The 27,288-nt window shown below is 33.0% G+C and overlaps 1 protein-coding gene across 2 annotated transcripts in view; it reads left to right on the top strand.

Annotated features, from left to right (window-relative positions):
* LOC127720309 (cholecystokinin receptor type A-like) overlaps window positions 1-21,897 on the top strand; it is a 69,043-nt gene extending 47,146 nt beyond the window's left edge. For both annotated transcript variants that reach the window (XM_052226878.1, XM_052226879.1), the window contains exon 2: window positions 19,171-21,897. In XM_052226878.1, coding sequence (XP_052082838.1) covers window positions 19,225-20,451 — 1,227 coding nt within the window. In that variant the 5' untranslated portion in view covers window positions 19,171-19,224 and the 3' untranslated portion in view covers window positions 20,452-21,897. The remainder of the gene's footprint in view (window positions 1-19,170) is intronic.
* The last annotated feature ends 5,391 nt before the right edge of the window (window positions 21,898-27,288 follow it).

The following is a 27,288-nucleotide window of genomic DNA, read 5'->3' as shown; positions in this document are numbered from 1 at the left end:
AAAAATGCTTTATAGCAATTGAGTTGATTTATATACAGCATTTTCGCGAGAAACAAAATAACAGATACATAAATCGTTCCGAAAATACTTGACTTTTCTCTTTCATGTTAATGAATACATCGGTACAAATAGCAGAACACGTACATAAATAAATTCTTGTGAAGTCGGCAAAACGCAAAAAAAAAATGCTTAAGCGAAAATAAATGTTTCAACGAATATAATTCTCGGCATCTTATACATAAAAATGTCCTAGCCTTTTTATAGGAAATTAAGAAGATGTGGTATGATTGCCAATGAGACAACGCTCCACCAGAGACCAAATGTCGTAGAAGGTTAGCCACAATTGGTCACCGTATGGCCTTCAACAATGAGCCAAACCCATACCGTATACATTTGTAGTAAGCTATAAAAGGCCTCGAAATGACAAATGTCAAACAATTCAAACGAGAAAACTAACGGCCTGATTTATGTAAAAAAAAACAACAAATAACTGTTTAAGATGCTAAATAAATGCATTATGGGTAATACATTTGAAAGTGTACACCAGAATGATATCGATGTTAATGGCTACATGATGTAATAACGACACTCTTATGATGGTGTCAATGAGGGTTTACAGAATAGAGAATAATGGGCAAAACATATAAAGAATAGAGAAAAATGAACAAAAAAATAAAAGAAAAGATAATAATCAGGTGCTAAAATATAAAGAATAGAGAAGAATGGGCAAAAAGTATAAAGAATAGAGAAAAATGGTCTAAACAATGAAAGAATACAGAAATGAAGGACCCATCCTTACCAGACCATCTCTTATGTCGTGACTAGTTTGTATTCTTGGTATTAAATTATCTGGATTCCTTTAGATTCTTTAACTTCAAATCGGTTTGTAAATGCAGAAAATGAGATTATTAAAATTGACAATATGTTTAAATTGAAAATAATTAAACCAGTGGTGATCAATCACTTAAACCTTATTGTTCGGCTGTATTGATACAATGTATGTTTGTCTATTCAATTTCTCCCATGTACATACCACCATATTAGTGTAAGAAGAAACGTGTAACAAAAAAGAAAAGCCTACGACAAAGACCTCCCCACACGCATATGAAAAAATCACGAATAAATACATCCATCAATGCAAGGTCTAAAGAAATAACTATTCACAGGGTCACAAGAGAACTAAACATCCTGGGAATCAGAGTTATCAAGGCTGATAGATAATAGAATGTAATTATTCTTCCTGTTAGAATAAAACCGAACATGTCAGATTATATTGATTTTTATTACGTAACTGGGTTAAAATATTATTTTGTACTTTGAAATTGTTGTATTGCCAGCCTATGATCAAAATGTCAGCTGGTTAAACGGTTCACCAGACGATGTTGTCAACACGTAATGGCGGCCACCGCTTGGCGTTGATTTTGTCATTCCAGACTGACCCATGGATGCATATTAACCTATATTTTATTTTCAAAAAACCAAACCCCAAATATACAGCAAACTTATGACTGCTCTTTTTATTAAAGAAACCGTTTGGTCCGGTCACTGTATGTTAGAATTCATGATACATTATGTAAGTGGTCTAGGGTCTTTGCATCGGAAATAAACACATTTATTCTAAAACCAGTTGTTTGCATATATATATATATGTCTTCTCGTATATTTTATTATGGTATGATACTAAACCCCCAACGGGAGGGATTGTGCTTGATTTTCATATGATGAAGACATAATCTTTCCATCAGTTTAAATGATGTCTGGAGCTGACATGTCAGTAACTGCTAGTAGTCCTTTGTTAATTTATGTTGATTACTATTGTCATTTTTCTTAGTTTCTTCTTTTACCTATTTTAACATCGGACTCGGACTTCTTTTGAAAAAAAATTTACTGTGCGTATTGCTGTGCGTTTGTTTATTCCAAATTGGCTAGATGTACATGGGGAGGGTTGATATCTCACAAAACATGTTTAACCCAGCATTTTAGCGCATGTCCCAAGTCAGGAACCTCTGGCCTTTGTTAGTCTTGTATTTTTTTTTAAATTTTGGTTCATTTATGTTTCTGAGTTTAGTGTGACGTTCAATTCGCTGAATTAGTATACATTATTGTTTAGGGGCCAGCTGAAGCCTGCCTCCGGGTGCGGGATTTTTTTTATGAGTTGAAGACCCATTGGTGGCCTTTGGCTGTTATCTACTTTTTGTCGGGTTGTTATCTCTTTGACGCATTCCCCGTTTCCATTCTCAATTTTAATTCAGTAAATGAACATTTCTATTGGGCTACCATTTGATTTTTATTGGAGGGGGAGGGGGGGGGGCTAGGATGAAAAATTTTGTCCTGCATGTTTTTTTTTTAGTTTTAATCTCTGTCCTGCCTTTTTTCAAATTTTATCCTAGCCCCTCCCCCCCCCCCCCCCCCCAATAATATTCAAATGGTAGCTCCATTAGTCCAACGAAAATTTGCCCGATACTCGAGTTCGAAGTCTATATTTTTTTCTTCAGCTGAGATAAATACTTTCAAACCATGGCCTCTATGGCTGTGTGGCCTTATCACTAGCCGCAGTCAACAATAAGGTTGCGAGTTTGAACTCTGCTTGTGGTATGGGTGCGTTCGACTCGAATTTTTTATTTGGAGTTCAGTGGATAGTCCTTTAATAGCTAATTATGCTGTATGGATTTTTCTCATCGTTGAAGACCGTACGGTAACCTATAGTTGTTAACTTTTACGTCATTTTGGTCTCTGGTGGAGAGTTTTCTCATCGGCAATCATATCACATCTTCTTATTTCTATAACGTTAGCAAGCCTATCAAATCTCCATTTCATTTTCAAATTATCCTGCAGAAGGGTGGTGTTTTCCCCAGGTAGTCGGGCTTCCTCCATCAATAAAAAGTGGTCGTCATGATATTGTCAAGTTTTGCTAAGAGTGGCGTTTAATACCAACAATCAATATATCAATCTTTCCAACACCTATGGGAGAAGATCTAAATATCAAGGGAGTGAGTGACCTATGGGAGAAGATCTAGATATAAAGGGAGTGAGTAACCTATGGGAGAAGATCTAAATATAAAGGAAGTGAGTAACCTATGGGAGAAGATCTAAATATCAAGGGAGTGAGTGACCTATGGGAGAAGATCTAAATATCAGGGGAGTGAGTAACCTATGGGAGAAGATCTAAATATCAAAGGAGTGAGTAACCTATGGGAGAAGATCTAAATATCAAGGGAGTGAGTAACCTTTGTGAGAAGATCTAGATATCAGGGGAGTGGGTAACCTATGGGAGAAGATCTAGATATCAGGGGAGTGAGTAACCTATCAATATCAGATACAGATTTGACCGAAGACGAAAGCTATGTCGATTGTTTTAACACAAATCCTTCCAAGTGCCAGAAAAATCCATTGTTTAACACATTGTCAAGTTGTAACAGTAGTGTATGGCAACGATGTATTCAAGCAAAACAAGTATAATATCAATGATAATTAAGAATTTACTGCATTTTCTTGTTTTCATATATATTGCATTGTTGGGTCTTATTCAATTTATTGTTACATGATAATAGTGCTTCAATAGTATATGACGGACGCCACATTGTTTTGAAGGTGGTTGTTTTTGGAAAGGGTCAGGAAGGGGATAGAGACGAGATATACTTTTTCTGCACGTATTGTTTTGCATGTAAACATGTAAATGTATCTTCTAAACACTATCGAAAAAAATCTATTTCAATTTTAATTTTTCGGGAATGTAACATAATCGCTATAACAATGTGAAATGGAGAGCCAGAAATTAAAAGTGCTGCTGGAAAAAGAAGTATACTGTATCTGTATGCATGAAAGTGAGCATTACAAAGGATCAAGAGTTTAGGAGTTATTTCATGTTTTTAGGGCGTGGTCATCTTCAAACACGAGATATCGGATTTAAAGTAGTCTATCTGATCACATTTGGCTGGATTTATACATTCCAAGCAAAACAAAAGGCTTGTGTTGAAAGTATGAATACGAAGCCATATCGAGTCAGAAAGGCAAAATAGAATCAAATGCATTGCGTATTTAGAGTGTCTCATTTCTGCTGAAAGAGAACCCTAGCATTTACTGTGTGAGGAGAACGAAGATGATCTTTTCCTAGGCAATGAAAAGGACAGATATCAGTTCGCAATTGCACAGAGAAAGAACAAAACATTAAGTACATGTGATTAACTGTTGATTGTTAACTGTAATAAACCACCACGTTAAAATAAAACATTGAATTTTTAAGTTAATTTACGAATACAATTCAGAGCATGTGGTGATTTTTCTTTTCATTCGATCCGAATTTAAGATTACATTCATACGAGTCAGTGTCCGTTATCAATCGTCAGATTTTTCCATGTGAAACTGAACATCACAGAACATAATTATGGCAAAAACTGAAGGACAATAAGAATTCACTCAATCATACAATAAAACGAGTGACAAGAAATAAAACCAGTATATGTTTTTTAATCAAACACTTAATTTCCAATGCACCTGAAATCACAGATCGTTTTTTATAGGAGTATGTGGTGCTAGTCTTTAGATTGTATGTGGTAATTTGTAGACCGTTGTCTTTTTGTCGTTTTTTTGGTTTTTGACATAATTTTGTAGATTTCTATTCGACTTATGAGTTTTGATTCTCCCTTTGGGATCCTCTGTCTCTTTTTTTCATCACATCTTTAGTCAGATTATGAAGTTTTCAATGGAATATTTAAATCCCCTGTAGATCTGATCACTCTTAAAGTGTTAATGCCACAATGAAGTTTGAAATATTATTTCTAAATTCCTTCAGTGACAGTTCTGACTGTGGTAGATTTAAGAGCTGACGTTTTTTTTTTCTACTTCTTGTGGATATATGTCAATCGTTGAATGGTTGATTGATAATCTAATTAGTGCTCTCTTTGCAAACTTTTAGTGCGAAATAGCTTTACCACAGCGAGAGCTTATTATTAGATTCTTTAAAGCAAGAGAAATGTTGTTTTAATAAAATAGAAGCAAACATTTTACTAAAATTCCTGTAAAGGCGGTATACATACAAATATTAAATAATCAATGTTGGAGTTTATTACTTAGAATATTAATTATTTTTTCTGAGTTAACTATTTGAAGCATCCTTAGAATATTAATATTTTTTTTCTGAGTTAACTATTTGAAGCATCCTTCCAGTCAGTTATGAGGTAGTTTTGAAAAATAATTCTATGTTGTCATTATGTTTGTGTATGTGTTGTTTTGTTTGAATGAATATATTGTACCTTGTTTTATGGAGAGGGCTATTTGAAGCATCCTTCCAGTCATCTATGAGGAGAGGGCTTACATAGGTGTTGGCCAATCCAATTCAATTTATTTGAATAAAATGCTGTTTGAACTAAATATATTAAATAAGAACCGGTGCTTAAACGTCACAATGATACAATGAAATATCAATATATCATGTATATAGAATTTGATGTTGCATATAAAAAAAGTATTCCAAAAAAGTAAAAGAAAGGTGAAAAAAATACAAAGGGGCCAATTAAAACCGTAAGGTCGACGAAAGCAGACAACACCATGGTTAAACGAAGAAAGACGGAAGAAAAAACAACATTTCACACAACACTACACTTAAGACTACAGATGCAATAACACGAAACTCACCAAAAACCGAGAGTGAGATCAGTTTCTCCAAAAAGGTAAACAGTTCCTCTCCGTGACATCATGGCACCTTTAAGGTCATATTTAAATAGATGGCACCAATATCGTTGTTTTTATTTTACCATCAGTGTTATTTTGATGAAAATTAATTCTTAGATCTTTTAATTGTATAATGACGTATTAAACGAATACATTTATAGCATCGTGCAGGACTAAGGTCCTTCGCGATTCTGACATTATTTTACATTTCTGAATATAAACGCGTTCTAGACAACAAACATATGTAATTTGGATAGCCTAAGGTTTTAGCAAATTTTGAGTATTAATGAACGAAAAAACAATATAAAATGAACGACACTGCCAGTCAAAAGTAGAATCATATCGAAAGTTAAATGTACTAATTTTGCTTCTGAACTGTTTTTCAAAATTTGGTTACGGAAACAAAATTTTACAAATACGATAAATGTTTTATCAAAATTCATGTCTACTGTACCAAAGTATAGTACTAACTGACTTTTTTTTATTTTTTTCGAATCTTTAAAAAATTCAAAAGTTAAAAAAAAAAAAAAAAAACAACAACAAAAAAACAAAAAAACCTAAGGAGTTATTTGTTTTCTTTAACTCTTTTTTTAATAGTCGGTTCAATTTTCATTAAAAAAATTCTAATTTACCAAACATAATTTAATACATACACGCTATTTCCGCTGGGCATTCCAAATCAGAAACAAATGTTATGAATGCACAAAGCTATAATTCATGAACAAAAATGTAGCTCTCAATGGAATTGCATTGCTTTTCATATTAATAAGCCAGAAATCCTAGAACACAAATTCATGAATTGTGATGATTGTTATTACAGAAAACTTCTTTACTTATTTATAATGTAAATGTCGTGTCAAATGTTTTGTTGAAAACTGACGCAATTCATTAACTGTATAATTGATTTTAAATAATGAAGTACCGACAGTTATTATAAATACCATTTATAGAAATATTGCCTTATAATGATTTCTTAAAATAAGCTGACCTTGGCCTAGTTAAACAAATAGTTGTACCATTGGTAATCCACATCTCCTTGTTTTGCATTGTGCGTTCAGACCTGATCATAATCAGCTTACTAATTGTAAACAAATCGTGATCCATATTGATGTTTATAACATTCGTTTTGTTTAATAATCTAGCTACATGTATCCACAAAGCATAATTATTTACTGTCTTGTTACATTTATCTATTTTCTTATTTCGTATATGCAACTTAATAATAATCATCAAACGTAAGTAAATTACGCATGTTGGAATGTATAGTATATTTGTTATCTACCTAGCAACAGGTACCTATATACTTATCTATTGGCTGTTACTTCGTGACTTTTGTTTGACTGCTAATTTTCTATACATCTTAATTATAATGATTTTCAAATCATAATGCGTGTTGAAGTGTATATCATTTTTATCACCTATCTATGTGTTTGCTATGCGTGCAAGTCATATACGTATCCTTTGATCTGATACAATTTAGCAATGCAGATTATTTTGAAGGTGTTTATTGGTTATTTATTTATTTATCTGCCAACTCACTCACTCACAAAGCGAATATTAAGTGTGTAGGTGAAAGTCCGAATCAATACATATAAAATCCGTAAAAATCAAAATGTGTCAAAACGACATTTGGTTTATGTATATAGATACATCGGTAAAGTGCATAAGTAACCTTTTAACCATGCAAAACATAAAACTACATAAAACATGAAAATAGTTCGTTTAACCATGTCACTTCAAAATCGTTGTAATATTATCCAGGCACCGGCAAAGCCTTTTGCTTCTATTGTGTTAAACACAATGGAAATCATTAACTAGAGACAAGTTATTATGCATGAATAATACATTATTCTGGGAAAACAATATAATGTATTGTAGACAGTATTTTAAAAGAGTTTGGAAATATTCAAATGCGCGTTATTCAGTTCATGAAATCAAGTAACCTAGATTGTACGTTATTTCATCAACATGGCAGCGTCATCATTAGAAAACCATCGAGTTATTTGATTCTGATTACGAAAACCTAATCCCAAGTAATTTTTCATGTAATTCTAATAGTTACAGCGCAACATGCACATTTTAATGGCATGATTACTTGACTTTGAATTTTATATTGAAGATATTCCATATAATAGTTTGATAATTTCAATTTTCGATCGACCTAAGAGAACGGAAACTTTATAAAAAAAAGCCTAAATGTGTTTTTTTTTTTTTAATTCTTACTGTTTAACGCCTCAATATCATGTATGACCTTGTCGTAAGGAGTCTTTGTAAGTTTTAAATCGTAAACTAAAGTTCACTATGACTTTTAAGTTGATGGTAAACTTATATGTGGGTCATCTCAAAATACACAATGTCTTGAAAGATGTGGCTACATGCTTAAAAAAACGAAAACATTGAGAGAAATGTTATTAATTTTTTTTTTTTTTGTGCATTTACATTCCCGTGTCTTATCAATATTTCCATAATCTGGTTCTGTGGCCATCTCTAAATGAATGAAAAAAGTAAAATTACAAAATTACCAAACTCCAAGGAAAATTCAAAACGGAAAGTCCCTTATCAAATGGCAAAATCAAAAGCTCAAACACATTAAACGAATGGAAAACAACTGTTATATTCCTGACTTGGTAGAATTGAAGAATAATAGAGTTATTGGATGTATCCCAGGAGAAAACTCCGTCAAATTGTAAATATTTGTGCTGTTTTTGTATGCAGGCGTCAACATTTTTCGTTGATTTAAATAGAAATAAATATTTTGCGTTATTCGCTTTTCAAATTGTCAAAATTGTACATTTTGAGATGGCCCCTTTTAGAATATCTGTTAATGTCACCATCAATTTAAACATAAAAGTTTAAAATAGTTTTCGGAAATGTCTAATACCCTTATACATGTACATGTATATACATATATTGTACAGCGGAAACACAGACTTCAATTAACTTCACATTTTAGAATAAAACTGATTAAATGATTGTAGTGGCGATGTATGAATATTCATTGCACCGCAGCTTCATTATAAATTAAGGACACGTGATAAGAGTGCCAATGATACTATTATCCACCACACCATGCGATGGAGATGTTAGCAACTATAGGTCACCGTACGGCCTACAGCAATGAGTAAAACACATACGCATAGCAAGCTATGACAAGGTACGAATGTTTACAGTTCTAAGGGGATGCAACAATATCTTTCTAAATATTTGACCAAATTATAAATGCCTATAGTACAAGATTGCAAATTTGATAGATTTGGGCAATAAAACAATAAAAACTAGCAGTACTGTACACAATCTTCTGTGATCTGTCTATCAAATATTGGGGCCTCGGTGGCCGAGTGGTCTAAGTAGTTACTACTGTAATCACTAGCCAGTCAACACTGAGGTTGTGAGTTCGAACCCCGCTCGTGCGGGTGCACTCGACTCCAATCTTAATTGACTAGGATTACCAGTTTTCCTATCGAAGGTCGGTGGTTTTCTCTGGCCGCCACGAAATAGCCCAAAAGCGGTGCTTAAAAGTGGCGTTAAAACACCAAAAATCAATCAATCAATCTATCAAATATTGGGAAATAACGTTCAAGTACAGAAGTTGAAATTTATTGCACTCGTAAAACATTTTTTTTACTATAGTTTTGTCTCATAATCTGGATTTTCTGGATAAAAGAATAAACATCTTGTTAAGAGTTTATTTTAATATTTTCCTGGACTTAAATCAAAAATAGTTCAGATATTTTGCTTGCAGTCAATCCTGTTCTTTCCAGTCACTCGTCAGACAAGTCAATATTATCAGTTTTAAATATCCCCTTAGCATCTTCCGCCTCTTTTTAAACCTTTTTCAAAGAATTTACAGCTTTACTTAAGACATTTTTTGTATAGTCTATAGAATTTGCCGAAACAATGTATTCTGAAGTTTTCAAGACTGAAATAGACTTGTATAGACAATTGTGTTGACGTTGTCACATGCAGTTAAAATGGCGTTTGGTCACTGTCACCAAAGAGACTGTATCCATGGCACTTAATCTCATTTTTTATTTTTCTATAATGTCTTTAAATTCTCTAAATACATGGAAAATACTACAATCTATTCTAGGTAACAGCTACACAGTAACAGCTACAATGTATTACATGCAACAACTACAATGTATTTTATGCAACAGCTACAATGTATTCTATACAACACATATAAGGTATTCTATGCAACAAATACAATGTATTCTATGCAACAGCTACAATTTGTTCTATGCAACAGCTACAATGTATTCTATGCAACAGCACGCTTTATTTGCGTCTTTATTAATTTTATTCTTGTTATAATTTTACATCCGGGCATATTATTAATACTAAATACTAGTTCTCATATCACCAAGTTGTTTTCGATTACGTTTAATTGACGTTTACAAACCCCGTCTGGCTTATGTAAATCAAATTTGTATGATGTACAATAAAAATGTCAATCAAGTTGACCATTTTAACAATCAATTGTTTCTTATCCTCTTCTCATCAGTCGGTTACTTGTGAGTATGTCATTAAACTTGATCAAAATTACAAAGGGTTGCTGGTTATTGCGTTACCAGCAATTTCCGCTGATTACCGGAGATAATTCTTCCAATTCGATTGGAATTAGTTCCCACTCAGTCGCAGAGTCAATTGACAAAATATATAAATAAAAACAGTAAGAAAAAGATGAAAAATCTACCAAATAGATAAAATAGAATATAGTTGTGACTATATATAACATTAATTTGAATTAGTATTTTCTTGGTGATATTTATAATTGTACCAATTCTACCAATAACCTACAATAAAGTTGAAATTTGCTGTAATTAAACTCAGGAAATCATTCGAAATTAAGTATATGGGATGTACGTATCTCTTTCACACATAGCTCATATTCTTTTTGACGATTATGCTCTATTTTTGGGCGTTTTAGTTAAACCACTCAGTGGCGGATCCAGAAATTTTCATAAGCGGGGGCCCACTGACTGCCTAAGAGGGGACCCGCTGCAGTCATGCTTCAGTGATTCCCTTTATAATCAACCAAATTTTTCCCACAAGGGGGGGGGGGGGGGGGGCGGGCCCCTTGGCCCCCCCCTAAATCCGCCTCTGACCACTAACATTACTGAAGATGCATTAGTTGTGTAAAAGGACACAATATATAGAAAAAAACAATAACAAAAAGTTGAAAACAAATCCGTCAAATAGATAAAAGAGAATAAAAGTGGTAACTATAGTATTTTCATGGCCATAGGGATAAATGTACGCATTTTACCAAGAACATACATCAAAATTGTAATTTGCTGTTGGAAAAGTTAAAAAACTTTTGAAATTAAGGATTGGATCTCATGATACATAGCTCATATTCCATTTCCTGGTTTTGCTTTATTTTTTATAAATTTGGTTGTATTCGATTATCGAAATTCAATTTATTTTGGCGTCGAGAATCACTGAATAGAAATTAGTTGTCAAAATCCGCATCTAATGCAGCAAAATTAGTACTGTTTACTGTTTTTAAATGAATTTCTTCACAATTTCATTCAGAAATATATTTGTGAATATGCAAGCTGACCGCGTTATCTTATGATTTAATAAACACAAAGCACTAGTATCTTAGGTCTTTTTTTTTAATGCAAAAGTGAAATTAAAAAACTTCTCAAACATTCATTTTAAACCTGTATACAATTTTTTCTAATTGTTGTTGTTTTCACCTGATTCATAGAGGTGTCAATAGAGGCTATAATTTTGTCAAATTGTATTTTGTGATGAGAAAATTTAAATCTTGTAATGAAGAATTATCTGGATTTAAAACTACAGTATTATTTTTCATAAATGTGTTCGAGTATATAAATACCTTTAGACGATAGCCAATGACAGATCATAAAAGCTGACTCAAATTCCAAAATATTTTATTGAAACATGTTTGTCACATCGTCTTACATGTACGTGTATACTTGAACTTTAGTTACAGTACTTAAGTAACGATGCAAATGAAGTTGAACATCCTCTCATACTGTCACTATACTTAGGCTTATCTACAAAGGCATTGTTATTTACAAAACAAATCTCTGTTAAACTCATGTCTGCTAATACCGAAAAATTAATGCTCGAATTTATCACTGTTTGAGACAATTTAATGCGCGAATTATCAGTGCTAAACTAACATTTCAATCTCAAATAACTAATGAAGATATATATTTACATAAATACTGAAATTGATACATTACTGATAGTTAGTTATCAGATTAAAAACTACAAAGTTTGTAACATAGCTACCTTTTAATTTTGCCATGTGTTTCTATTGCTAGTAGTTGATTGGCAGGTCTTCTTACACGTGACTTTAATCTGTGTTTTGCAGTCGATAAAACATCTGTTAATCGCTTACGAACTAATTGTGTAGCTTCCATTAAGGCAACGAGGCAACTTGCTGGCTAGATTTTGTATACTAAGAAAACTATTATCCGAAAGTACTAAGTACACATTATTTATTTAAATTCATCTAAATACTAAAATAATCTTACTTTAAGGATGAAGTCAGGTGAAATTCTAAAAATCTGCAATTTAAAACTGATACTTTAAATCAGAAGAGCATTAGTTCAGGAACAAAAAAAGCTAAAAATATTGATAAGTTATCGAACTCCTTATATTTAGCAAATCGTAAGAAAAGAAAACAAGAATTTGCTTCAATTTTGGTAATGACCTATTATGAGCTATTGAAATCTTCTATGAAAAGAAAAGTAGGTGATATGGGGCAAAATATTCAAGCCTGTTTCGTAGGGAAAAACCCAAGGAGTCCGAACATCTGACAAAAATTCCTAAACTTGAAATGACTCAAGTCCTTAAGATTACAATATTTGTTGAAGCTATCGTAAATATTGTATGCGGTTTATGTTGTATGAGTGTCAATGAGACAACTTACCACCATAGGCCAAAATGAAGTGGAAGTAGGCAACTATAGACCACCATGAGGCCTTCAACAATGACCAAAACCCAGACCGTATAGTAATCTATAAAAGTCCCCGACATGATGACAAAATATGAAACAATTCGAACGAGAAAACCAACGGCCTGCAGATCTGTATCGGTTTGTATATGTATAAATGAGACTTCCTGGTAACAATGCTGTGTGATTGATTGATTATTGGTTGCTTCACACAGCCTTGTACGAAATACAAAAGGTTATACAAAGAATAGTTTTTTTCACACATCCTTATCGTCCTGAACATGCATACCACTTGACGTTATTTTTTATTTGGTACTTTTGACTATTCGTTTTATTTTTCTATCTTTTTTTTAAAAAAAAAACCTTTGCTATGTAAAGTTAATTTTTCAAAATTCTAGGAATAGAATATGCCGGTAAAACTTCATACTTCAAGACCAAACATACCCGTTGTTATATCCAAAAAATGCCGTGAGAATTACTTTCATGTGAATCAGTTCTTGTACATTTATCTTATATCTATTGTTATCAGAACTTATTTAAATGACAGGTTTTCAATTAATTTTGTTTGCTGAACATTTCTTCGAGATATGTCGTCTAGTTTTGAACTGCATAATTACCTATACATCGATTAAAACTTGTCTGTCAAGAATACTGTTTCCAAGAAACCAGAAAAGAAACGTATTTCGCTTAATCTGCATAATCCCATTGCTATTGTGAGTGCAATGGAATTATATTGTGCTTACGTCTGTAGAAAAAAAAACAACGCGTAGATTATAGACGAACTTTTCACTCCCAATACTTTACAATGTACAAATACTTTAACACGGAACTCCGAAGACTCTTTCATAATCTAATAAATAATTCTTTTTAAATCTAATTACCTTAGAAATGAGCACCATCGGTACAACTGTTTTGTAAACAGATGTATAAAAAACGCAAATTTGATCTTTGATAATTTTTTTCCCATAAAGATACTAAAAAACGTTGTTTGTTTTTTACTTGATTAAATACTAGCTACATTGTAGTACATCTTATTTTCAGGCCTGGATTCGACAAATTAAAAAGATGTTTCTATCAAAAAAATGTCTCATTGTCAGCCTAGATGTCACATATTTAAAGAACTTCAAGGGTTTCTAACTTAAATTTATCTTATAGTCAGAACTAAATATTACAAACAAGAATGTATGGATAACAAGATAGTTTACATTTGATTGTCAGACCTGATGCATTAGCTTAAAACGGGAATCACTTATGGCCAGTAGTGGATAAATCGAGTCGTTAGTTTTATCGTTTGAGTTGTTTCACATTTTGTCATGTCGGACTCTTTTACAGCTTACTATACGATATGACTTCTTTTTGCTCATTATCGAAGTCCGTCAGTTGATCTATTATAGTTACTAACATCCACGAACTGTAAAACGAAAATACACATTCAAAGAAAGATGATTGATTGATTGATTGTCGGTGCTTTTAACTCCTCTTTCAGCACAATTGGCTAAATTGTGGCGGTTAGTTTTATTGCCGGAGGAAGCTGGAGTGTCCGTAGAGAACAACCGACCTTCGGTAGGAAAACTGATAATCTAAGTCAATTAAGATTGGAGTGTAATTCATTTGCCACGTGCGGGGTTTGAACTCATTACTTCAGCAGTGTTGTCATGCTAGTGATACAGTTGTTAAACTAGTTAGACAACTCGGTCACCGAGGTCTCTTCTAAAGAAAGACAAAAAACAATGAACAATACATGGTCAGGGTGTCATGAAATAGAAGTTCCTTCATAATAGAAGTTCCAAATGGAAGAAATATTATGTAATATTATTTCTCCTGGAACAAATATTTGTTGAACAGTATGTGTTCCGAACGGCACAAAGGGTATAGAATATTTGTTACCAATATAAACAGATATTATGGCATTGTTGGCAACAAAGTTTCCATGTGAACATCTGTTAGACGTTCAAATATATGTTGACAGAGGTTGCCTGACTTTGGTAAGATCAGATTTATCTAGGTTCGTTTCCTCTGTAAATATTCAGTATGCCTAACAAAAAACTGTTGGCGAGTAGTCAAATACCGGACGAAAACTTGACTCTTTAAAAGAAACTAATGTGTGCACAAATCACTTCCTTTGGTTATCTAATCTATATGGCGTAAAACAAAAATACAAACCCTGAATGATACATAAACGAACATAGTCAAATACCGGACGGGAGCCAGACTATATTAAATGAGCCTCACGTGTGAACAAACCACCTATGGTTATCTAGACTATTATGGCGTAAAAAAAACAAAACCAGGAATGATACATGTACGGACAACAGTCCGCGTGAACAATTAATTCTTCCTATAGAATTCATGAGTCTACCAGAAATCTTTTTTTGGCTTTTACCTGAGGGTTGTTTTAAGTTTTATGCCTTCTTTATTACGCTTTTGTTGTACACTGAAGACGTAATCGATTATTTCAGGAATTTTCTTCATCTAATTAGTTTTTGAAGGAATTATTTTATTACAAAATGCGTGAATAAAAAACGGAAATAAACGTTTTAGAGGCCCAACTCTAAGCTAACTCTTATATGGCGACTTCTTCGCCCACACACAGTCAGTATGAATAGAACCTGTTGCTTAAAGGTGCAAGCGTGCTAGCTAATGATGTTAGTTTGATCAATCTATAAAAGAAATTATTTCGAAATAAAACAAACAATATTTCCTTTCACTTGAATTGGCTATATTTATTCCACAAATTAAGTGAATATAAAACACAACAGTTTTCAAAAGAAAACGCATGAAAAATATCCAATAAAAGAGTCTGAACACATATAAAAATACCAAAAATATCGCCACATTATTAGAAATTGGTAACATGTTTTTCTCCGATTTCTAAAGCGAATACTTTTTCATTTACTTCCGGTCAGTCAGTGTTTTAAACATACTTAGATGTAACAGGACATTATTCAATTTCCTTAAGAGAGTACAGGAGTTGCATAACTGTACGTAGAATATACAAGAATGTCCCACAATGTCGATAATACCATCTAAATCGTTGTATGTTGTTAGTCTTTGTTTCTTTTGGTCATTGTGTTGAGTCAATCATTTTTTATCATCGGGTCTCTTAGATTTCTTCTGCTTCTGTTTTTTTTTTTTTTTATAACATGCGTTGTTCGTTGTTGTTTGTCCTAGTTTTTATACCTGTTGTGGTATTGATAGCGATTCCTTTCATTCCTTTTTATGTAATTTTCAATGGCAAATTTATACTGCTTGTATCGACAGAAGAGTAAATCAACTTATACACAAGAAATCATTCTGGATGGTTTAAAAGCCGTGGTCAAACAAAACAGTAGCATAAAAAAATAATCTGATGAACCAAATTCCAATCTCTGCGGTTTTAGACTAGATCTAGATACACGACAACTTAGTATTTTGATTATGCCTAAAGGCTAAACAATCATAAAATACAAATATATATATAGAGATTAAACCTTGATATTTTGCATTAATAAGACAAGACTAATTAATTTGTCAAAGGCATTATACCGGTAAGCTTCCGAACTTATATAAATGCTAACACATGAAAAATCGTATTTTGTTTTATAAATGTCAACAAATAAAAAAAAGCATACCGTTGTAAAATGTAGCAGAATAAAATTTCAAGAAAAACAACCGCAAAGTAATTAATTTGATGAATAGAATTCGACTTCTTACACTCACACATCTCTGGCTGTATTTTCATGTACTATGAAGCAACACCATGAATAAGTGCGAAAAACACGATCTTTTGCTTGGCCGATTTGTATACAGAATTTTGATACAATAAAGAGGAAAATTTAAATGAGCGAATCGATATTAATAAAAAAAACATTACAAGTCTTTACAAGATGTATTGATTATAAACTTTACAACAAGACTGTTAAGCCAAGAAAGAAAAACACGGAGGACAAATCTTCATCTTGTTTGTCTTTTAAATGTTTTTTTTTATTATTTTAAACACATGTGAAAATTAGTTCTACGTTATACAATTTTATAAAAATGCAATAAAGTCTAAAGACGCAGATTTGGAAGAAAAACTGACTCATTAAAATCTTGCATAAACGCTTAAACGCCTTAATCATGATTGTTTATTGTTCACTTGAAAGAACTTTGTTTAAGCGGATTAGTTTAATAATTCTAGGCAACAATTGTGAGATTTACGACATTGAACAGTGCATATCTGTCAGGTACACAGTAAGAAAAACAAAGATTACCAATGTGAAACGAGATTAAACTTCTTAACATGATCGAGAAAGTTCACTTTTTAGTAGGACATCCTTTTTATTCAAGTATCAATGAAATTTACCAATATCTTAATTATTAATATTATGTGAAAATTGGCATTAACACAATAATATACATCTGAATACAATTAAAACATTTTTTTTTCAACATAAAACTAAACATGAAACAATATTTATTCTGCTATGTTTTAGACTGTGTGATACTTTAATTTCCGAAAATTTCTAGCTTTTTTGCGCCTGTCCTGAGTTAGGAACCCCTAGCCTGAAATAAATTCTATTGTCATGTGTTTGGTATTCAATGCGGACCAGCTGTGTTTCTTATTAACTCTTATGAATAAAAGATTTTATTATACTTCATGTCAAAATGCCAGATTTTGATTGGTTGATACGAGGGAGACAATTTACTCTATCCTATGGTAAATACTCTATTATCCTTCACGGAGATGCTTGATCAAGTGTGCGCTTTATTAGATAAGGATGGTTGTTATGTACAAGACGTCATAGTTTATTACTTAATTTGAATTTGAAATTTGATAAACAGTAATAACAGAACATTCAGTATAAATTAAATAACACATATCTGAGAGGGTGATAGAGCAGATTGTTACCCCTCGAAAAGACATTGTCAACTTTAATTGGCTTCGTCTCAGTTGACAATGTTTTCTCGGGGTAACAATCTGCTCTATCACCCTCTCAGCTATGTGTTATTTATATAATGACTAAATTACACGCATATCAAGACCCAACTTAACAATACTTTATAGAAATTTTAACAATACATCTGCTAATACATACAAATATTTAGACGACACAATCTCTGTAAATAATTCAGATTTTTCTACATAAACCGTTGATAAATCTAAATTGTCGCTATGAAAATGAAAATCTCTCTGTAAACTCAGCATTCTTTTCAAGGATATGCTTCAAATATACTAAATTTCTACAAATTTTGGGCAAAACAAGAAATTTTGAAACTGCTATATTTTGAAAGATATAATGCGTTATTTGTGTTGTTAAGTATGATTTATCCGAAGTTATCAAAAACAGGGGAAAGATATCAAAAAGGACATTCCAACTCATACATTTTGTAAGTTGAAAACAAATTCAATTTTCTCAATTGAATAGTTTCGTATTTTTCATGTCGGTGCCTTTTATAGCCGACTATACGGTATGGGGTTTTCTCATTGTTGAAAGCCGTACAGTTGCCTATAATTGCTTACATCCACTCCATTTGAACGTTGGTGGACAGTTGTATCATTAGCAAATGTACCGTATCTCCATATTTTCACATTAACCATGCCATGGAAAGAACAGTTATAAGTGCTCGTTGTCTTTTCTAAGATGTTTCCACAATATTGATGAACTTCGAGACGACTGTCCGTTCCCTTTGTAAAATTTCATTTCCTTTATGGAGAGGTTATATCTATTTCTTCTAAAGAAGTGTACATTTTTCGATTCGATATGTGCGAGATGATTAATAAAAACGTATTTATATAAATAACCGCCTAACATTTGATTCTAATAAATATCTTTAACCGCCTTACGACCTTCCAACCGTAAACTAGACAAACGACATGTAGATCCGAAAAACAAATTCGAATGAATTCTTTATCGTATTTTCCCTTACGTCTTTGAAAAGATAAATTTTCCCTTGATTCAATATTTCAACTTGTACAAGACAATTTGCCAAAAATATTAAAAAGTTTAAAAATAAAACCTCGCGAAGAAGTTTGGTCTTTGAAATCGAGATGTCTAGTATCTGCGAAAAATAAAGCCTAGTATTACAATATTATGGGATCATTTCAATGTGTGCCGTATATCATTGTTTGGTTCCAAATAAAAACATCCACTACTGATATGAAGCTGATTACATAATATCATTGAACAGAAAAATATTTATATGTTAAAAATGTTTAATCTATGAGCGTGTTTATATTTTTGTGTTATTTTCCTGACGAAGTTGGTTTAAAAGAAATGTAGGTTTTGCAAATTTAAGTTGACATAAAAAAAACAACCCTGGCATAATGCCTATAGTCGACCAAATTCAGTCCGATCCTTAAGTCCAGCACTTGTTGTCAACAAGAACATTTACCAACAACCAATCATATAGTAATTTATGAGATTTGAATAACGGGACGTGAAACGTATAAAATAGCCAATAGTGATCCCTAGCATCAAGTAAACAAACTATCAAATACTTTTTCAGCCTTGATCTAAAACAGATTTGTATCAATTTACGATTAGTTCGTCATGTTTAATGTAAAACTGACAGTTTGTCAAATTCTCATCTTTCTTCTTCAGATATTGTGACGTTCTGCACTTGTTACATCTGTGACGTATTACTGTTCGGAAGACATGGAGGGGGAGGAGCCGAAAGAACTTGAAACTGACATCAAAATTGCAGTCGGGATCATGTGTGCGTTTTCTGTAATTGGCGTTATTGGAAACGGCTTAGTTCTCTATGGATTTACACGTGCTAGGTCAAAGTACACATCCACTATTTTTATTCTTACGCTCGCCGGGACGGATTTCACAACATGTTTGATAACAATCCCCGCCACAATTGCAATGGAATTGAATAAATTTGAAATGGAAAATGATATTTTGTGCAAAATTTTTCATTTCTTGACAACGAGTACTATTTCATTTTCAGCTCTAACAATGGTAATGATTGCAATTGACAGATATTTCTGCATTTGTCGTCCATTTATGAGAGTTATGACTGTATCGCGTGCTGGGGTTCTAATTTGCATGTCGGTAATCATTGCCTTTGTTATTGGAATTTTTATATGTCTTAGTTATGGAGTTTATATTTATGAAATTGATGATCGGCAATCTAATTTGACATCTTTGCTCAACGAAACATCAACAATAGATCCGAATCTGAGTCCCGAAGAAATAGAAAACAACCTAATGAAAGCCCATAATTTGCATATGAATGAATCTGGATTACACAACAAAACCGATGAATTAAAGAGACACATTGTTATGTTTGGTCATTGCTATTTCAACTATTTAACATTTGGAAAGAAAGGTGCACAAACATTCAAAACCATCCATTCGGCATTTTACGCTGTCTGTGTCATTGCCGTTATCTTCATTTACTGTATAATTTACGGCTTTATTCTAAAACGACGGAGGCGACGGTTACGCAATGAGTCATTTCCGTGTTGCACTTTCAAACAGAGTCCCATTGGAGAAAACGACAATACCGAAATAGTGTACCTTGGAAATGATGCTACAACACAAACGGAAGATATCAATCTGAACGAATCGTCATGCTCCGGAAAATTTAAAAATGGATTTACCGATCGTACGAAAGGTGTCTTACACAGTAAACTAGAGAAGATCCGAATGAATAATATCAAAACTGCATTGATGCTTTCAATAGTGGCCGTTATTTTTATAATTGTATTTTTACCTGCATGGTTGATGATGCATGACCTTATTGATTTTAATGTGACAATATTTTATTTATATTTTACGTACAACGTCAGTAATCCGTTCGTGTATGCTTTTATGAATCCTGATTTTCGGAAGCAGATGATTGACATATTTAAAACATGGCGGAAAGTACCCTGACTTTAAACATATTTCGTTAAAGTTACCATAGAACTGAATCTAAACATAGACAATCTAAATATATCTGACTTGAGCACTCACAAACAGGTCATTTTAAGACTTTTAATGTACATTTTTGTTCATGCAATGATAAACACTAAAAACCAGAACCCCTTGTGAATATACCGTCCAACAAAGTGTTAACAAAGTCATATTATTATAATAGTGCACTAACAATTAGAAATACCAGATGAGATGAAGCTATTCGTTCAATCGTAATTACTCGGTCATTCTCGGGCGAAGCGAGAATGGCCGAGTAGTTTCGATTGATTTTTCGTTAAAATCATCAAGCAAGTATTATCATTACTCAGCGTATAAACATAAAATTCAATATATTTAGTTGAAGTACTTCAAGCAAACTTTATGTTGCCATTTGATGGTTCAGAACAAATCTAACGAAGCAACACGTTGTACAAAATGTGAAAGATTTGTGTAAACATATGTATTATTGTGAGTACTAATACACATGTAGAAAAGCTATCCCATTAATTTACTGAAAAATTCAAACCGACAGATCTTCTTTGGAAGTTGATCAATGGTTCTAAGATTTCTAAGGATATGCCCACTGATCATTTCACTGAATTTCCTGAGCTTGTTAATTTTAACGTTTGCAAATTCCATATTAGTACATGTCACCTCCAAAAATATGAAAATTGATAAAAACAAAAAAGTAATGTTTTTAAGAATTTTCTCTTGAATCTGGTCCAGTGTATATACATTTGGAAGAACATTTGTGAGTTTTATTTTGACGCCTATGGGGTTAATTGCAAGTTTCTAAAATTAAAACAAATTAATGAAAGTTCAAGTTGTAAAGTAAGGGAGCTACCATTTGATTTTTATAGGGGGGGGGGGGGGGGGGGGCTAGAATGAAATTTGAAAAAAATAGGCAGGACAGGAGTTTTGAGTAAAAAAAAGGCAGGATGAGACACTTTGCAAAAAAAAAGGGCAGGATGGCAATTTATGTAAAAAAAAGTCAGGATAAACTAAAAAAAAAAGGCAGGACCGAATAGAGTGGAAAATAAAAAGGCAGGACAGAGATTACAACTAAAAAAATGCAAGACATAAAATCAAATGGCAGCTCCCGAACATGTAACCAATGTTTTGAAGAATGCATTGAACCAACATTTTAAAATGTGTATTCAAAAGGGACCAAACGGGTTTAGAATGTGACCAAACGTGACTTTGAACGAGATGTTTTGCGTTTCTATTGGCACTCAGTATATATTTGAATAAAAAAAAAATAGTTAAGTTTTTTATTTATTTCAGTTTACTTCAGGTATCTTCATGAACTTACTGAAACATTACTTGCCTATAGGAAATGCCTATTTTAATGTGAATGTGTTCCTAAAGTTGTAATTCAGTGTCTGTATTTACTCATTTGCTTTCAAAATAAATAAGTTTCAATAACTGAGTGTTTGATCTTGCAACCGCAATCCAAAAATGACAAAAAGAGACATACTGCTGATTTACCAAGATTTATGGTATTGGTGATTACAGCACACACAGGTCTTAAGGTGATACATTTGTACATAACACTACAAGGAGATAACTCTGTAAAAGTCAGCTGAACGTTTCAATCACGTCCTATTGTTAAGGAAATACTAAGCTTCTCAATGATCAAAATTAATGTTTGTCAAACTGCTATATATCCAATGAAATTTTTCCGATAAAGTGTGTGGTTCAAATTTTTTAAATCATCTTTTTTTTTTTTTTTTTTGTCAACGGGTCAAAGTAAATGTTTTGTCAAAATTTTATGAAAATTAAACCAGCCAAATTCATTTTAGTCAAGGTGTTTGGTACCACCATAAGCAATTTCATCCGAAGCTGGTGATACGACAAAATCACCGATAATTTTATACAATATCCATTATATTGAAACGTTTAAAGATGATTCCTCTTGTAGTCAGCTAGTATTTATAAATCCTTGGCTTTCAAATATTAAGTTTGGGAATTCCTGATGAAATTTAATCTAGAAAAGCGCTTCGGACGCACCAAGCTTATAAAGTATCATATTCATATCATATCATATATATTATCAACGCCATAACAGCTTGGACATGACCATTCATTGGCTGGGTCAGATCAGGTTAACGTTCATCTCACTTATTAAGTTGTTTTAAAAAAGGACATTTACGCATGGGGTCGCCAAAGATTTCTCAACGTCTATAACAAAAACTTCTGGACTTAGTCACTGGATATGAGTCATATATCTACTTTAACAGGAGATACGCGATGAGTTTCGATAGTGGAGAAATAGATTCCATCACTGTAACAACTGTGTTACGATATTTCCCCACTCGAGACAGTTAAAATTTGCTATTTAAAGCGCGAGGCCGAGAAATATCATAATAAGCCTGATAATAGTGGTGGAATCTGTTTCTCTAATGATTTTTATTTTTCTTTTTCAAAGATTTGCAGAAAGTTGTGTTCTTTATATGTGACGTCATCAGGCATGGTCGCCTTTTTTAATGACGTCACAATAAAAAATTCTGAAGAAACCAAAAAAAAATTGACGTCATAATTAAATTTCAACCAATCATTTGTCGAGAACAGTTACTTCATTAGTGAGGAGAACAATTGTTTCACAATTGGTTGAGAAATGTGAAAATAGTGAAAAAATTAGAGAAGGTACTATTGTTTATCTTGTTTCGAATTATTTTGGCAATGGCGTTGTTTGTTTTTTCTGTGTATGGATTTTAATAGCCCCTTTTGGGAATTTGCCTCTGGTGAGGTTTTTATACGACTGTCATACAAGTGAAGTTTAGCTAGCTTTAAAACCAGGTTTAATCCACCATTTTCTACATAAGGAAATGCCTGTACCAAGTCAGGAATGTGACAGTTGTTTTCCATTCGTTTGATGTGTTTTGCCAATTGTTAAGGGATTTTCTGTTTTGAATTTTCAGTGGAGATCGGTATTTTTGTTGTTTTACTTTTCAGTGCTTGACATTATTTCATTCCTATTTGTCTATGGGAAATTGTTTGTTAACCTCTATATATAGTTGCTGAGTTGCTCTTGTTTTACAATTACCTCACATATAATTTTATTCGTACATGTATGTACCACAGCTGACAGACACATACATGCATTGATGCTTTGGCAATGTGAATTACCAACAAAAGAGGTGATGCCAGCATGCAGCCTTCCGAAGATGTCAAATTTGGAAATGAGTAAAATTTGGTTATCATTGAAACCAATAACAGAATCTGAAATATTTTATAATCTGTTTGTTTGTTGGTGTCGAACGAACGTCACTTTCAGCAACCATGTATGTACAGTTGCGGTCAGTTTTTATTGGTGCAGAAAGCCGGAGTACCAAGCGAGAACCAACGACCTTCGGCAACGTTACCACTGGCAATCCTTTTCCATTCATATCGGAGTCGAACACACCTCGCCACGAGCAAGAATTCGAAATCAAACCATCAAAGTTGACATGATAGTGATAACTGTAAATGAACAACTTATCGGCCAGGCAAATCATATTTAGTCAATTCAGACATTAAACCTGTCTATCAGTGTGTGTGCTCCTTTAATACATTCTTGAAGTGGACAATAGCTTTAAAGAAGTGACCTAACTGTGTTACTTATTCACCGGAAGCAGATGATTCAATGATATTGCTGCACAAACAACAATATAAAGTCTAAAGTCTTAAACTTAGATTACTTTTGATAAGTCATGTACACGTACACTTGTTGTAATTCGAGCTAGAAAGAAGATACTGTCGTTTCAGTAGGTCCACAGATTCTAGCACATTGTATAGATAACAAGCAGATCATTCTAAATTACTATTCAAATGAGGTTTATCTTATTTCATTTTTGGAAGCTATTTATTGATATTGAAGACTTTCGTATTTCCATTGCTTTATATATAACCCTGGGATTATTTCTCCTTCGTGTGAGTAAGGATATTGATCCACAAGAAGCTGTGCAAAATTGATACATCAAAATATAAATCGTTAGTTAAATTTATGCATATACGTAACACTTGATCTGACTGATCGGGTTTACACGTTATCATATATAAGCTCTACTGATTTATACATGTAATTCATTGTAAAACACTTTACAGATACATTGTAGCAGGCATAATGATACAATTTAGTATGTCAGATCTATATCAGTGATGCGAATTAACAATGGCGCTCGAATAAAAACAGTAATAGTGATATACATAATACATTGTATTGTATTCTTGTCTGATAATTACAAATGTAACAGTTTTCATTTTTGTATGACTGAATTAGCGTTTTGAGAACACGCTCTTAAAAGCATCCAAACTGTCCAGTTTATGTCTTTCAAAACCGCTAATGCCCAAATTTTTAATACCAACTTGGTTTTTACCATCACTGTCTGACATGGTTCAATTATTCACTCTAACTTCCATGTTTGAGTTTTAGGGAGCTACCATTTGTTTTTTTATGGGGGGGGGGGGGGGGGGGGGGGGGGGGTGGGCTAGGATGAAATTAGAAAAAAATAGGCAGGACAGTAGTTTTGAGTAAAAAACGCTAAACTAAAATAATATTTTCTTTTTGGCTGTCATTAACATTTGGCAAGATAAATGAAACGTCCTTTCATCGGGCGATATACTACAACCAAAGTGACTTAAATTTGATAATGTAACTGTCATATGCATTCGGAAAGAGTATACGTAATAACTCCGTGTCATCAGACGAATAGTTACCACCGTATAAATGGACACGTGACGTGTCACACGCCATACTTTGGCATATCTATCCTGCACCTGCTTAACCTTGCGGAAAATACGCAGGGTAATATTAAAACAAACAAAATGATTTAACAATGTACGACAACAGCAACCCTTTATTTAAATCGTTCTCACAAAGCATGTATTCGAATAATTGACTTTAATATAGAAACACGTAGGTTAGCCCCTTCCGTAAAATATTCATTATGCAATTATTAAGTCAAACTTGTCAAATAACAGCCAGGTACCAGTATTAGAAACATCATGGCTAAATGAACTGTTTCCGTCCAGTGGTTAGAGTTGAATTGAGAGACGTCCGTTGAGCTATGTGGGATTTATAAATACGCATTCAGGTCTAGACGGAAATAATTACGTTCATCCGCCCAAATGCTTGGAGAGGGTTCCATCTAAGCACATTAAAGAATCATTTATATAACTCTTTCTGGAATAAGTAGGCGGGCTGTTGCACGTTCAGAATAATAAGTGGCATTATATCCAAAAAGTAAAATGACAAAAATACCAAACTCCAATGAAAATTCAAAAGGGAAAGTCCCTTATCAAATGGCAAAATTAAAAGCTCAAACACATCAAACGAATGGAAAACAATTGTCATATTCATGACTTGGTACAGGCATTGTGGATTAAACCTTCTTGGCCAATCCGTCCTTCATCTTAATCTGTCCATTTAAAAATACCTCTTGCTCTTATTCATTCAATGTTTTCATTGTATTCGTACAAAATATGATTGAAATGTTTGCCACTGGACGTTAATCAAACGTTATTTAAACAATCAATCACAAATCCTATCAAACTTCATTTTTCTGTTACAAAAGAATACAGCGCGTCGATTAACATACTGAGAAGATAATTAAAGACTGATGAGTGCTGTCCCCTGGCTTGATACCTACGCTCAGATTTGAGACAGATTTATCAGTCTAAAGATAATTAATGCCTTTTTACATACATTATCATAGAAATAGACATTGATGTTTTATTTAAGGTCGATACGCATAATTTACAAGTTGCATACGCTTTGTAGAGATTTTAACCGACACATAATGACAATACAATACTGTCAGCATTGCAACCATGCATAATACATGTGTACTGATTGATAATTTAGTCGTAGATACATGACTGTTTTATTAGTTGTTATTGGCTTTGAACTAGCTTTCAGTAACTGCGAGTACTCGAAGATCTTTACTTAGTGTTTGAAGTGTTTTTGTTTGTTGTTTTTTGTGCTTTGAATCGATCTGATAAGTTAAGCTCTTTTGTCAAGTTGATTTTTATATATTTTTTTCTAATGTTGTGCTGTTATCCAACTGTACCAGGTTAGAGGACGGTTGGGCGTCCGCAAACATGTTTAAACCCTCCACATTATTGTGTATACGCCTGTTCAAAGTCAGGAGTTTATAATTCAATGGTTGTCGTTTGTTGCAGTATACATGTGTCATATTTATTTTTATTTCATTTATTTTTTTTGTTTTATTTTGTGCATTAATCAAGTCGATAAATAAATTTACATTTGTCATTTCGGGCCCTTTTTTAATAGCTGGCTTTGCGTAATGGGTTTTGCTCATTGTTGACGACCGTTCCTTTCGGTGACCTATAGTTGCTAACTTCTACGTCATTTGGTCTTTGGTTGAGATTTGTCTCATTGCCAATCATACCAAATCTTCTCATTTTCATATAACACTGTAGGGGCCTCGGTGGCCGAGTGGTCTAAGTAGTTACTACTGTAATCACTAGCCAGTCAACACTGAGGTTGTGAGTTCGAACCCCGCACGTGCGGGTGCACTCGACTCCAATCTTAATTGACTAGGATTGTCAGTTTTCCTATCGAAGATCGGTGGTTTTCTCCGGGCACTCCGGCTTCCTCCACCAATAAAAACTGGCCGCCACGAAATAGCCCAAAAGCGGTGCTTAAAAGTGGCGTTAAAACACCAAAATCAAATCAATTATAACACTGTATAGCAGTAATAGTATACATGTATCATAGGTAAAACAGTAAGTAGGTATATTTCTTATGAGCACTTACATCATTTCAGACACTAAAGCAACGTCTGCCATGTAAGTAACACATGCAATATATTT

This window comes from Mytilus californianus, unplaced genomic scaffold (genome assembly GCF_021869535.1).
Source record: "Mytilus californianus isolate M0D057914Y unplaced genomic scaffold, xbMytCali1.0.p SCAF_11, whole genome shotgun sequence".
In the NCBI taxonomy this organism is placed as follows: domain Eukaryota; kingdom Metazoa; phylum Mollusca; class Bivalvia; order Mytilida; family Mytilidae; genus Mytilus; species Mytilus californianus.
The sequence above is the reverse complement of the archived record's forward strand: the minus strand, read 5'-3'. Positions and strand labels throughout refer to the sequence as shown.